General features: G+C 50.7%; 1 protein-coding gene across 2 annotated transcripts in view; it reads right to left on the bottom strand.

Annotated features, from left to right (window-relative positions):
• Positions 1–1,320: 1,320 nt before the first annotated feature.
• The window catches only part of MARF1 (meiosis regulator and mRNA stability factor 1), a 39,550-nt gene continuing 27,044 nt past the window's right edge, over positions 1,321–13,826 (bottom strand). The window contains exons 22-27 of one of the 2 annotated variants that reach the window (XM_027528211.1): positions 10,662–10,892; positions 8,547–8,759; positions 7,535–7,595; positions 7,324–7,449; positions 5,849–6,019; positions 1,321–3,927 (exon numbers count right to left, since the gene is read on the bottom strand). In XM_027528211.1, coding sequence (XP_027384012.1) covers positions 3,683–3,927; positions 5,849–6,019; positions 7,324–7,449; positions 7,535–7,595; positions 8,547–8,759; positions 10,662–10,892 — 1,047 coding nt within the window. In that variant the 3' untranslated portion in view covers positions 1,321–3,682. The remainder of the gene's footprint in view (positions 3,928–5,848; positions 6,020–7,323; positions 7,450–7,534; positions 7,596–8,546; positions 8,760–10,661; positions 10,893–13,826) is intronic. The other variant, XM_027528212.1, reaches the window with a different exon arrangement.

The raw sequence follows: 13,826 nt of genomic DNA, 5'->3' as shown, positions 1-13,826 counted from the left end.
CAAAGGCAACCAGGTCTCCTCACATTTCCACCTAAGCTTTGCCCCAGGGCTCCCTACCTCCAGGGAGGGACTAGAACTCTGCTGGGAAAGAGCCTCCACACTTGGGCCTTGCAAGTGCTAATCCAAACAAGCACACTGGATCCGTCTCCACTGCATCTCTCCCCCAACAGTGAGACCAGGCTGACGCTGTACCCACACACGCACCTGGGAGACTGGCCAGCGACTGTAGGAGCCTGAAGTTCAGCCACAGAGCAGAGTGTGAGGTCAAGTAACACAGTGATGGAGACCCCGCTGACTGCTGGTTTACAGGGCAGAGTCGGGTTCCTGCTTCTCCCGAGTCCTAGAGCCACTGTGTGACCTGTCTGCAGTGCAGACGACAGCTGTGGCAGGTCACTGCTGTGGGGGGTGGGGGTCGGGGCTGGGATGCTTCTGATGCTCTGATGACTCGGACCCTGCCCGAGCGGCTAGAAACCAGAGAAGCGAAGTCGCAGAGCACGAGGCTCCTCACGGAAAAGGCAACACACAGGTCAGCTGCACATCGCAGTCAGTCCTAGAAGGTCACAGCCGTCTCCTGTGTGGACAGGTCTGCTTTCACTGGCCATGTCTGCTAGGCTGCCGTCTCCAGGTGGGAAATACAACCAAGACAAATGTGATGCTGTTTCAACCACCAATTGAGACGTTCCAAATTCCCTAGCCCCTACTAAAGGGGCACAGCGGCCTCTCAGGTTTCCCGGCAAAAACTGGCTACAGTGAAAGGTGTTTTGAAAGGACTACCAAAGGTTTTAAAGAGACTATTAGTGTTGAACTTTAAAAAATTGCCCTTCATCAAGAATCAATTTACCTACAAGTTCAAATCTCTTCTGCGTCCTTTTCAAAATCCTGAGGGGGATGGTGGAGGGTGGGTGGGGAGTAACAGTGGTCTCAGGAAAAGGGCTTCACAATGGTGAAAGAAATCTTTTCTAAATAGACTTATTCAAAAAGCAAGCCTGGCAGTGACCAAAACCAAGGTAGTCTGCAAAATGGATTTCTTTCCCAGGGAGAGAGTTGCCAAGTTTTATAACCAGAGAGTATTTCGTGATTATTATGTTTTCCTCACATGATTATACGCTGGAGCAAGGCTGGAAACCCCGGAGGGTCCTGACCACAAAGTGCCAATAGTCCAGCCGCCTGCTGGGGCCGGATGCCACATTCAAAGGGGCTCCACGACGCCAGACCCATGTGCTTCCCACCACAGATTCCCAGAAGGGATGAGAAGCTGATGGAACTGGGGGACAATCCCCCACCCCCAAGCGAACAGAACACTCACTTGGGGAACTCAAGTGTGATGCTTGCTTTTAAAGTTTATTGACAACTGTTTGGTCCCAACACACAAAACAGCACTTGAACCACAAAAGAAGTGTTCAAACAAAGTAGACAGTTGAGAAAAACATCTCTTCCCCCAAAATCAATTCAAAACAAACAGTGCAAGATGGGAAAGGGGGTTTTGGTGATAACTTGTCTTTTTTTTTTTTTTTGAAACAGATAAATCTGATATATTCTTTCCACCCAGAAATAAAGTATTTCATTGTCTTAATTCTCATACGTCATTCTGTCACATCAATTACACCTCTAGATAAAAAAATAGATAGCAACTGGACTGGCCGTTGTGGAGCACATTACAGACACCATGAGCTTTGCACATCTTCAAACGGTGACTGTTAAGAGTCACGCACGCGTCCCAGGCTCCTGGCGACTTCAGTGAACGGTTCGACCTCACCCACACGACAGCACACAACTCCAGTCTCTTCTTTGGTGCCCAAAGAAGCTGCTCTTTGAGGCTTTTCCAAGTGACTTGTAATGGTGCCTCGGGCATTTTTTTAAAGTCCACTTTCTCTACCTTCAAGCAAAACTAAAGTCCACATGTGCAAATTCAGCCTTACGAAATCTTAGAATAAGGCCACTGATGTTCTCAACACCATCTTTATCATAATGTTTAAAAGCTTTCTAAAAAAAAGTGCACCTCTGCATTTTACTGACTGTCACACTATGTCTGTAGAGGGCATGCCTTCGGGAAGACTGAGTGCCACGACGCCTACCAGGCTTTCCCAGGGCCGCTCCATCTTGGTCGGGGCTGTGTGCTGCGAACTGGGAATCGTTGGCTTCATTGAAAAGATTTGGGGAACAAAAAATCTTACTTGTAAAAAATCTCTCAATAGCCCTTATTTTGTGGCATTTTATCAAAATGCTGGCTATGAAATCAGAGCCCATTTTCTGGCTTTCTAGAAGTTACAAAATAGAATCATTTCCCCAAAAGAAACCACCTAACTAGTGGAAGACCTTATGCCAACAGGTTTTTTCCTGCTCTATGAATGAATCCGCCTTTTTGCCCAACAAATACAACCCATTGTAAATGTCAGGTTTCTCCAGGAGGCGTAAGAGGCCGCCAGTCACCGGATGCCTCAGCCACCTCAAGGCGAAGGTCACTCCACAGGGCAGTGCTCCCTCAAAGGCTGGCTTTCCATAAATGCCAACATCAGACACCAAAAAAAACCAAACAAACCCAAACATGCTTCCAACAGCGAGAAGTAACAGTAAAAGCAGATGCTATTAAAAGACACTGAGTTAACAGACGCAAACACACAGACACGCATACAAAGCTTCCCAGCCATCAAAACCAGCTTTAAAAGTACGAATACAAGGTTAAGTTGATCAACCTTGGCCTTCCTATGTATAGATAGAATTTCTGCCTCTTCCTAGTGGAAAGAGCATCGATACCGTTCCTGTCAAAAGCACCTCCCTCCTCACCTCTGATTTGTAATTTATGCATTTGATGCATATTCTAGAAAATCAGACTCTCTTCCCAACGCTGCCTCTCGACACACAATAATGTGTGTTGGAATTCAAATGCTGACTTTAAATTCATGACACCAAGACCATCTTCTTTTCCTTAACCTAATCCATGTCAAACTGGAACTTAACATAAAAGGGAAGCTTAAAACATCTTTGACTTTCTAGAAAGCTCAATGGAACCCCAAAGTGGAAACATTTTAAAAAATTTGAGATGAAGCCACATTTGTCAACTACAGACATAGTTAAATAAAAAAAAACAAGGCACGCTTACAAGTCACATGGAAGCCAGGAGCCTTCACATCCAACCAGGACATACACTCCTCCTGCCTTGCCCACCCTTCTTCAGTGAGTGACCGCGCAGGATCACCGAACAGACTTTTGCTTCATCACCATCTCGTGCATTTGATTAATACTGTCTGAACACATCAGTAAACACAGGCTTAGAGACTACGCTATGCTACATGTAAGATTTACCACTGGCGTTGGCTGATGGAAGTTAAGACCACTTCCTTCGAGCTGAGTTCTCCCTGCTGTCTTCTTACAGAACACCATTCATTATACTTCATAATAATTAAGAAAAATTTGTTAAAATATATTAAGGATTCTTTAACAAATGCCAGGACTTTTTTTTTTTTTTTTTCCACAAACAAGTGGGGGAGAAAAAGAAAAGAAAGAAAAACTTCAGCTTAAAGCTGAAGTTCAATGTAAAAGAAACAAAATGTACGGAACATGTTTAAAGATGAAATAACTGGCTTCTAGGGGCAAAACAGAAAAGGTTGTGTTTTTTTCAACCTGCTTTTGTGTGCAGAATCAGACAGTGTTTTCCCATCCTAATTCTATGTTCAAACGAGACTCAAAGCTTGGTTATAGGTGCAAAGGAAAAGTTGGCTGCCAATTTTACTCTATTTTTGGGTTGCTTTTTGGCTGGGCTTTCCGTGGGGTCCTTGCTGAGCAGCGACTCTGGGGTTTCTGAGGAGGGGCTGGGAGGCGCCAGGACAGCTGCCGAGACACCAGGTGAGCTGGGATCAGGGGGCAGGTTTTCGTTCTTTATTGGTACTGGAATTTCAATTTTCTCTTCTTGGTTTAAAATCATAATTTCTGTAAACACAGGAAAGCAAAATATATTCAGTTCTAGGACCTGCCAGCAGTGTTGGTTTTCAATTCCTCTCATTTCTCAAAAAATTAATCCCCGATCGTCACACACATGGTCTAATTTACACGTTAGCTCTGCGGCCAATACCAGGTATCACATAAGTCAGGTGTTTAAAAATTGCATCTCTGCTCTTCCTTGAATTACAAAACTTCAGAGACCGTCATTTTGGGTTACAAATTCATGGGCCATCCGTGGTTTAAAAACACTTTTTTCTGCTTTCTCTGCCCGTTCATTCTCTGTCAGGTAGCGAAGGACCCAGAAAGCCACATGTGACCTAAGGACTTTCAGACCAGAAGGGCCCTGGTACCAGGGAGCCCTGGCTCATTCCCCTGCTCCTAAGGGATCTAAGGTGGGGGAGGGAGGCACACGGGCAGGCAGAGCTAAGGGGAGAACCACACGGAGTCAGAAATACCCTCAGAAATCCAGGAAGAGGGAAGTCCCTGGGGGTCCAGTGGTTGAGAATACACCTGGCACTGCAAGGGATGCAGGTCTGATCCCTGGTCGGGGAACTGGGATCTCACGTGCCATGGCCTGAGCCCACGCACCACAGCTCGAGTCCGGGGGCCGCAAGGAAGGATCCCGCACGATGCAGCGAAGATCCTGAGTGCCGTGACTAAGACCCTACGCAGCCAAATAGATACACAGATGTGTATTTTTTAAACTCCAGGAAGAGAAGCAGCCCACTTTTCCTGCAGCGCCCAAAAACTATCTTTCTCTGGTTGAGCCACAAATGCCAATGATTAGCCCGCTGTGTGGACAGAGCCACATCACTTGGAAGAGATGTGTCCTGTACTTCAGGCTCCCACTGTGTGTGCAAGGGGCTCTCACACCGAAGGGTCACAGAGGCCCAAAGTGACGGCAGGCACGCAGAGCCTCAGCGCAGCTCTCAGGCTGACACTCTCGGGGGAAAAATGGACGGACCTGTCAATGCCACTCGAGATTATTTCTCTCCCCATCACACAAGGATGGCTGAACTCGTACACTAAACACACCAAGGCTACACCCACGGAAGAGCTACCATCAATTTCCTATCAAGTCTAGGCTTGTAGGGATACCACCTCTGCTGTCGCCACAGCCCAGGTCTACCCAGCAGCCAGGGAGGCTCACGTCTCCCTACTCATCTTCCAGACAAACAGCCTCTTTCAGGTTCTTTCTCTGGGTGACGGGGCCAGAGGCTGGTAAGAAGACTGAGGCCTGTGGTCAGCAGCAGGGTCATCTCCTGGACAGCAGTGTCAGCAGAGCAGGGAAGGACCCGTCACAACAGAGGAGGCAACGGGGAAAGGCCCTCCTCGACACGGCAGGCGGGCTGGCCTCTCGGTGGGTGGCGATACGGCACAAAGACGAGAGGCTGGGGCTCCAGTCCTGGCTCTGCCCCTTCCCGGCCTGGCACCCTGGGGCCCAGGCCAGCCCTGCCTGCAGCACAAGCTGGGGTTCAAGATGCAGATGCCCCCTCCCTCCCCCATTCACAGCCCCCTGGAGCCCCAGGACCCTCTGAGACCCTTTAGCTCGTGTCTGGTGACAGGTAGGGGTTGCCCCTGGAGCTGCTGTGCTTTACAAAGTGGGGAGCATAGCTGAGGCGGCCCCCACGTGCTGCTCCGTGGGCTCCCCGCCTGAGCACAGTTGCAGTGCCCTCAAGACCGCTGTCGTGCCCTGGCCTGCTGCTTCGCCAGCACCTCAGGCTGTGAGCCCAGCCCTGCAGGAAAGCTGACAGGAGAAGGGTCTGAGTAATCCTCACAGGTATTTTTGTGTCTGCAAAGGTAGAGTGGCTCCCTACGTCCATCACACAGTTAACGTCTTGGCGTGAAGTGTCTGCTGTCTGACTAAAGCCACGAGAACCCACTCCTCCAGGGACGCAGCGTCTCCCACCTGAAGGCTCCTGAGGGTGCTCCTCAAACCAGATGAGATCGGCAGCCTGGAGAACGACGGGATCCGGCCTCAGCTGCGGGGACGGCAGGCAGGAGGGGACGGGCGCGCACAGGAGGTCCACCGGGGAGTCGTCGGTCAGGCGCAGCAGCTCCTGCTCCGCAGGATGGGGCCCTGGGGGAGGCGGGTGGGGGCGGGAGGACATCTGCTCAGGACCAGGCAGCCACAGCATTGCCTGAGGCGCACCTTCTCCCTGACTCCCTGAGGTCAGGACGTACTCAAGAACGCAAGGTTTTTTTTAAAAAAAAAAAAAAAACAACCCACTAACAGAAAGGTCTGAGTCCTCTCTCTAGTAAGTGAAAATGCTGCTGCCAGGATCGCCCAATTTGTGTTATGAACAGCAAAGGACAATTTAAAAACCCATAGCAAGTCCTTGAAGGGAGCACGTCAGGATTAGAGGGCTCGGGTCCCAGTTCTGTCGCTGCCTCGCTGCGTGCTCTCAGGTAAGCTATTGCTTCTGGAACTTCAGTTCATTAGGATGGAGGTGACTGCTGAAGGCTGTGCTGACGGCCTGAGAGGACGAGCTACATCCAGGTGCTTTGTAGACCTGTAAAATGCTGCAGAGCCGATCACCCAATCAACACAGCACAGCAGCGCCTGTAACTACTTAAAACAACTTGCCCTAAGATAAAATGGCAATGGGCGCAGAAGTCAGGTGAGCTGCTCCCCGTCTTGTACACGGAGAGGGCCACATGAAGTCGGGGTGCCTTGCCGGCGCTCTTCAGTTGCACCAGTGCATTCCTGTCAACTCTTTCCCAGGGAAGTCCTGCAATCAAGACTCCCCGACACACCTTCAGTCAGGGGTCGGGCTCCACAGCCCCCTTCCCCGCCAGCCCTTGACCACAGCTTTCAGTGCCCTTGCCCTGGCCACTCTTGGCAAGAACCATGGGAAGTCAGTTTAGAGGAATCCCCTCACCCCCGATATCTCATCAAGCTCATCATCCCACCCCACCCCCAACCTCTGAGGTCTAAGAACCCTCTCAGGTCGGCCAGAATCCCCCGAGCCAGACATCTTCTCTTGAAGAGTTTTCAGTCACTGACGCCCTGGCTCTGCTCCTTGCCTGCAGAGCTAAGCTCCATCTCCCTTTCAGAGGGCAGCAGAGTTGATCCCACTGCAACTGTCTTCAAGTATTTTAACAAGTGTCAGAATCGCTTTTCTTTAACATCTGAACAGGGCTGCCATACTGTTGTAACAGGGGCTACCAACACCCTTCAAGAACCTTAACTGGTCAACCATCAAATGCAGACCAGTTTTTTCTCTGTTATTAACCAAACGCCAGACTCCTTTGGAAAATGTACCAACACCTCCCTTTAAAGAATGAAGATGACCCTGCTGTCGTCCTTTCCCCTGACCCACTCTGACTCCACCCCAAGCCGTGTCCTGGCAACGTCACCAGCCTTGGTTTTCCCTCTCTCACCGTCGCCACCCACTCCGAGTCTGAGCTCCGAGGCCGGGGGAGACTCGGGCACCTCCAGGATGCGCTCGGGAGCTGAGGGCTGGGTCTCGTGACTGGCAGGGGAAGGACCGAGTGAATTCACGCGACCTGGAGGACAGAAAACACCCGTCAGAGGGGGAGCAGGTGACAGACCTGGGGCCTGTGAAGGGGGGCAGGGATGGGGTGTACTTACTTTTCATGTCATTTTTTAACACTACAATTCTCTTATGACCATGTCCTTTTATCCAGACCACCTGCACACAAGACATATTACTGGTTATAAAGTGGAAAAGGAGGAGAAATAAACCCTAAAATTATACGTCTGGTAACATACTTAAACATACTAGGATTTAAAAGTAAATCAATGCCACAGAAAATTTTTCGACACTTTGTTTTAAAACAACAGAGGATGGAGACACACGCCCTTTATAAAAAGTTGTGTAGTCTTAGAAATCATGAGACTTGGTTTCACTCCTTAAGGTTCTTAAAGACATCACCTCCCAAATACCAGCTCTGGTATATAAATGAAGTTAGTTCTCACGTGGGAGCTCTCACCAGCTTTTCCAGACACTATGTTCACCTTAAAAAGAATGAATGGCTCCCTCCATGCCTCTCAAGCTAAAGTTCACTAAACCTAAAACAAAGACCCCTACCTAATCGTGCTGCCGCCGCCTCTGCCAAGAAAGGAGCAGCAGTGGCCCGGGGCTCCCAGCACTCCCCTCACACGCTGCTGTCACCAAGCCCCTCACCTCGGCTCTCCAGCTGTCCCGGCCTCGTGTCCTTTCCCACTTCAAATGCCAGGCTCCTTCCCCTCCTGGTTCTCTCCACTCCTCCACGGACAGCACCCCTAGGCTCCTCTGCTCTCCCCACGGAGTCCCCGCCCCCGGAACCGAGTGGTGAGGCACCCATTCCCCACCCCCCCACTTCTGACTGCCCTGCGCCTGCTCACAGTGCCCGCCCCGCCCCTCTTCATCACGTGGTTAATCAGCTTCTGCACATCCTGAGGACTCTGCTCTGGGATCCCCATGCCTGGTCCTCCTCCGATGAATGTAGCAAAGGTTTGCAGAATGAAGAAGAAACGCTAAAATCATTCTTTTTCTTTTTTGGCCAACAGTATGTATGTTTTGAAAGGACTGGTTCAAAATGCCTGCCTTTTCATTCTGTCCAACAGAGGCTACCCTTCAAGAAACTCAGAAAACGCCTACCTGCGGGATGGCTCCCAACAGCTCCTCCACACTACTGAAGCCATATGTCTTGGGCTGCAGTGTTTCTCCCACATACTTGCTATAGGCCATGGAAAATTCATGAAGGAAAAGCTGCTGGTAGTGGTAAGTATGAAGCAAAGACCGAACGTTCTTGGCAAACAAATACAGACTTGTTAGCTTCACACACTCCTCTGTCTTGTCATTAGTAAAAACCTGGTCCAGGAGAAAACAGCAGTATTAGAAACTTCCAGAGTGACAGGTCCTGCCTCCTGGGAGAGTGGGTCTCTGAGAGTGAAGAGAGACGCCAAGTGAAATTTGAAAATGGGTCATAAGCCAGGGATTCAAGGACGTCCTCCAAGAGAGGACTACAGCCTTGAGCAACTCTAATTCTGTCTGCAGGTCTCCGGCAGTAGACGTCTGAAGAAATGGTGTGTCAGAAAGCAAGGAAACCGGTAAACTCAGTGAAAGGAGGCAGTGAAGAGGAGAGCTGACTCGCAGGTGAACAGCGCGGCAGCTGTGGGGACTGAGGCCACCGACCCTCATCTCCCCAGGGACACTGGGATGCGGGCGACGACGTCAGTGTCCTTTCAACAACAAAAGCACAAAACTCTTCTGTCCTCAAGAAAGTAAATAAATCTCTTTACATAAGCCTTTAACATGCCCTCCCTGGAGATCCCTGAGATAAGGGATCTTTCCTAGCCTTAGCTGGCCACGGGACGCCTTTTGTCCTGAAATGTTGTACAACTAGTGTTCATGTACTAGTTCATACTTGTTCTGATGGGTGTGCTCAGCGTCCAACTCTTCTGTGACCCCTTGGACTGTGGCCCGCCAGGCTCCTCTGTCCACGGAATTCTGCAGGCAAGAGCGGGTTGCCATTTCCTACTCTAGGGATCTTCCTGACCCAGGAATTGAACCCACCTCTCTTGCCCTTCCTGAACGAGCAGGCTGATTCTTTACCATGAGCACCACCCAGGAAACCTAGGTGTCCTTTCCAGATGGGAAACTCACCAGAGGTGGGTTTACAGCCATGGGGGCTGAGGAGAGGGACACCCAGAGCAGGCGGAGTTCTTGTTAAACTGACCTAACAGAAACCTTGCAGAAGGCAGGCGAGGATGACCAAACGACAATGGGAGGAAGTCCTCTCCCAACTGGGCTAGCGGGCCCATCAAGGAAGAATACCAAGGACAAGTATGGTCTAGAAAGTGGTCAAGGGAGCTGATTAATGTTTGCCCGAGGAGACAGCTTTTAAATTATTTAATTATCAATCACGTGGCTATACGGTAACAATCATTTTCTTACATTGCTGACTTAGTTAATATCCTAGCTAGAATCAATTTCTTTGGGGGGACTATATTAGGTTCCTGGTATTAAAGTTACTTCAGGTTCATAACAGAAGTGGTGTGCTTCCTTTTTTTTTTTTTTCCAGGTGACCTAGAAGAGGTTTTTAAAAAGTGGGAGCTATTTATTCTTTAGGTGAGCTGAAACTCAGTTCTTAACCCATCTAGTTCTGGCGCCTTTGGGGTTTTGGGGGCTTTTTTTGGCCATACGGTGGGGCATGCAAGGATCATACTTTTCCTGACCACACCCCCTGTAGTGGAAGCTCAGAGCCCTAACCACTGGACTGCCGGGGAAGTCCCCCTGGTGCCTTTTGTCAGTAGTAAAATTTCAGTGATCTTCAGTCTAAAAAATTTGTGTTAATTGGTCTAAGTTTTAACTTCTTAAAAATCTGGAGTAAATTTGATCTTTTTACTGGGATCTTACTTATCTCTCCTAGGAAATAAGTGACCACCTGGTGACCATCCAGTCAACCTTCCTTTCTGACCTGCATCTGACTGGTAAGTGACTTGAAGCCACCACATAAGCCACCTAATTCAGAAAGTGGTGGCAGCACCAGCATCCAGCCCAGCAGAAGAAAAAGGCACCTCAGTCCAAGGAGCCAGAGGCCGGGGCTCTCGTCCCGGCTTGTCACTTGCTTGGGCAGGGTGCCTGCCCCTGCCAAGGCCTCTGCTCATCTGTAAAACGACCAACCAGCCTAATCCGGACCATTCTGTGATCGAGAGATACCCGAGAGAGTGACTTTCATTACGGTAGTTCCAGAATCATTACCATTCATACCTCAACTAAGTAAGGCAGACTCTTCAGAAGTTCGGTCAAGGTCATGAACCCATATTCACAGGGGTTGAGAGGAGTGCTGTGTGTGCTTTCATAGTGTCTCTTGAGCTCGTCGACAGAAAGGTGGGTGGTTCCCTCCCAAGACATCAACAACACCAGCAGCTGGGCAGTGAGAGCACGCAGAGACTTGCGGTTGATCAGCTGAATCTGTTTGCCAGATTCCATATCAGCAACCTGGGGGAAACAAGAATGCACCTCTCAGGACTCGAGAGATGGCCGGAGTCACACCCTGTTCATCTAGCTTCACACTGGTAAGTAAGACCATCAGAGGCAGATCCGTTTTTCTGCAAAACTGAAGTACAGTGAATGGGTTTGCTGCAAGTTCTCAGGGACCCCAGACCAACACTATGGAGCAACTGCAGAACTTTTCTCTCCTGCCCTGCTGGTCCACGATCAGAAACACCCGTGGACACCACCACTCCTCCAGGAAGAGCCCAGCCCGCTGATGTTCATTGGCACAGCTTATGGACTAAGCGTTGGTGTTCTCAGGGAGCAGGGGGTGGTGAGGCTGCAGTGACCCTCCACAGAGCTGCTCTGCACTCGACTCGCCCCCAAGGGTATGTCCCAGGGACCGGACACAGGAGGTGACAGAAGGCCTTCTCTGCCCAAAGGCAAGCAGCATTCCTCTAGTCCATCAGGAATGAAAACACAGCTGGTGCTGTCACGTCTGACTGTACGTCTACTTTACAATTTTTTTTCAGATTCTCAAGGAGATAAAGGGTTTAACTGGTTCACTGCAGAGGGAGGGAAACCTTGTGAGAGAGAAATAGGTTATCATTTGGGGACCAAACAGCACGTGAAGAAATAGGCATTTGGTGACTGAGACCTGCAGGCCTTGGTTAGGGGCGAGTCTGTGACGTGAGTTGCGCCTGGAGCGTAAACAGGCAGAGCTCCAGGACGCACACTGCTCAGGCACGGGCAGGTGAACCACTGCCCACCCTGCTGGCTGTTTTCCCCTTTAGCTGATTTCCAGCCAGCACCATGGTCAAGATCAGGGGCACTGGTCCCTCAGGGGCAGCGCATGGGGGCAGCACTTGACGAGCCAGTCCAATACCAGTGCGTCTCTGGTGCCGACGCCCACCCGGAGATGGGACAGGAGGCTGGTGGGTGGACTCTGACTCCACTACTGCGGTTATGGATTCAGATTCAGAACTGCAGATTGCCTCCGCAGACCCGGGGTTTAATCAATCAACAGACCCAAGTCCAGGGGACTCTGAGGCATCTTCTTAGATTATCTGCCCAGATCATTATTAAAGATTCCTGACCTAGGGTACACCCTGGAATCACCTAGTGAGCTTATCAAATATGCCAAGGCTCAAAACACACCTGGCTTCATTCTCTAAGAATCACAGAGGCCTCGGCATTCCTCAGAAGCCCCCAGGAGACCGCCGAGTGCAGCCAGGGTGGCACTGGAGCTGCTGCTTCACTACTCCGCCCAACGCCCCAGCTGCTGGCCCTCCTTCATCATGGTTGGTGGTCATGGCTTAGGGTCTTCGATCCACTGAAGACCACCACTGCCATCATCCTGAGCAAACGAACACTTGGGGGCCTGTCTCACACCAGGGCTTTCAGTTTCTCCATGTTCTCATCTCCAAAGACATACTCTTCTACTCTGTTCCACTCCAGACCCCAACCCAGGCCACACTGGAGACCTTATCACTGCCCACTTCCAGAATCACTCATTCAACCACCCCGCCCACCACACACACAGGCATCCTGCATCCAAAGGCAGGGAGGCTGGAGCCGACACCGGGGTGGGAGACAGGAAGGCAATGTGAATGCTGAACTCTGACGCTTCTTCAGCTCTGCCAGCACAGACTCCTATTTCGTCCTGGTTCAGGAGCCCTCACCTTGCTTCACTTTGCTCTTTTATCCATCCTGGCACTGATGGGCCATTGCCTCATTAACATTCTTGTCAGTACTCTACAATCCTTTGTCCCTAGGCCTTTTCGTTGAGCCCCTCTGGCAAGAGCCCACCTTGAACCTTCTCTCCCTCTCTCAGCGGCTGCACTCACCTTGCACGTTAACAGATAACAGCTCTCAGAAGGGAACTCCCTCCTTGGCCTGGTGACACACACCAAACTCACCCACATCTGCAGCTGCCCCACCCCTCTTCCCTTCTGTCAAAATACTAACCTCAGACCTATGCCTCCCTCCACGGAATGCCAACACCCACAATTCCGGCCTCCTCAGGACCCTCACCCCCTCACCCCTTCTCCCCTAAGTCAGTCTTTCTCAGGCAGCTCCTCCGTGGCAGCTCTCAAACACGCCAAGCCTCCCAGACTGGAAAGAAGACCGGCCCCTGAGTTCTCATTGGCTTGCTCAATACCGTGGTCTCGCGCTCTTCTCCATCACAGGCAAACACGCAAAAAAGCTGCCAGTTACCTGCTGCTGATTTCGTGCCTCCTCATTGCTCAGCCCGCTCCACGTGGCTTCCATCTCATGCCACCCTGACGCTGCCACTGCTCCGGCCGGCGGCACATCAACCTGCCTGCACTCAGGCTGGCCCCAAGCTCGCGGGAGTCCTGCCGCACCCACCCTCTCTCGGGAGAGGTGCTGCCAGCCGCCCCTCCTCCTTGGCCTTGGCCATGCCCCCCTCCAGGGTCCTTTCTGTTCTCAGCTGCTGCCTCCCTGCCTCCCATGAAGGGTCTTCCTTCTCTAACTACCCAGCACAGAAACAGACTCCTCCCACAGCTGTGACTGGGGCGGCCACCACTCCCCACGTTTTCCTTCCATTTCTTCCTCCCTGCAGTGAGTTTTCTTGGTTCTGTAACAGGGGCAGCCTGCACACCGTCCGGCTGCTCTGCCCAGGGCTGGAGGGTTGACGCAGTGCAGGCCGGGGAGGAAGAGGCAGCCACCCTCTCCAATTCAGCCTCACCAGCACCCAAGGCAACTCTGAGCCCCAGACTGCTCCTAAATCTACTCCGTAAGTTCAGAAGGAAGTGCTATAGAACATCAAGTAACATACATTGGAAAGCAAAACTATACTCCCAATAAAAATTAAAAAGAAAAAAAAAGCCTATCAGGGAGATGGATCTTAAAAAAAAAAAGAACCTGGAAAGGAGAAGAGAGCTGTAATTTCAGTCTCCCCAAAACTCTGTAGACAAA

This window comes from Bos indicus x Bos taurus, chromosome 25 (assembly GCF_003369695.1).
Source record: "Bos indicus x Bos taurus breed Angus x Brahman F1 hybrid chromosome 25, Bos_hybrid_MaternalHap_v2.0, whole genome shotgun sequence".
NCBI classification, from domain to species: Eukaryota; Metazoa; Chordata; class Mammalia; order Artiodactyla; family Bovidae; genus Bos; species Bos indicus x Bos taurus.
Note: the sequence above shows the minus strand (reverse complement) of the source record. Positions and strands in the feature narration are given on the sequence as shown.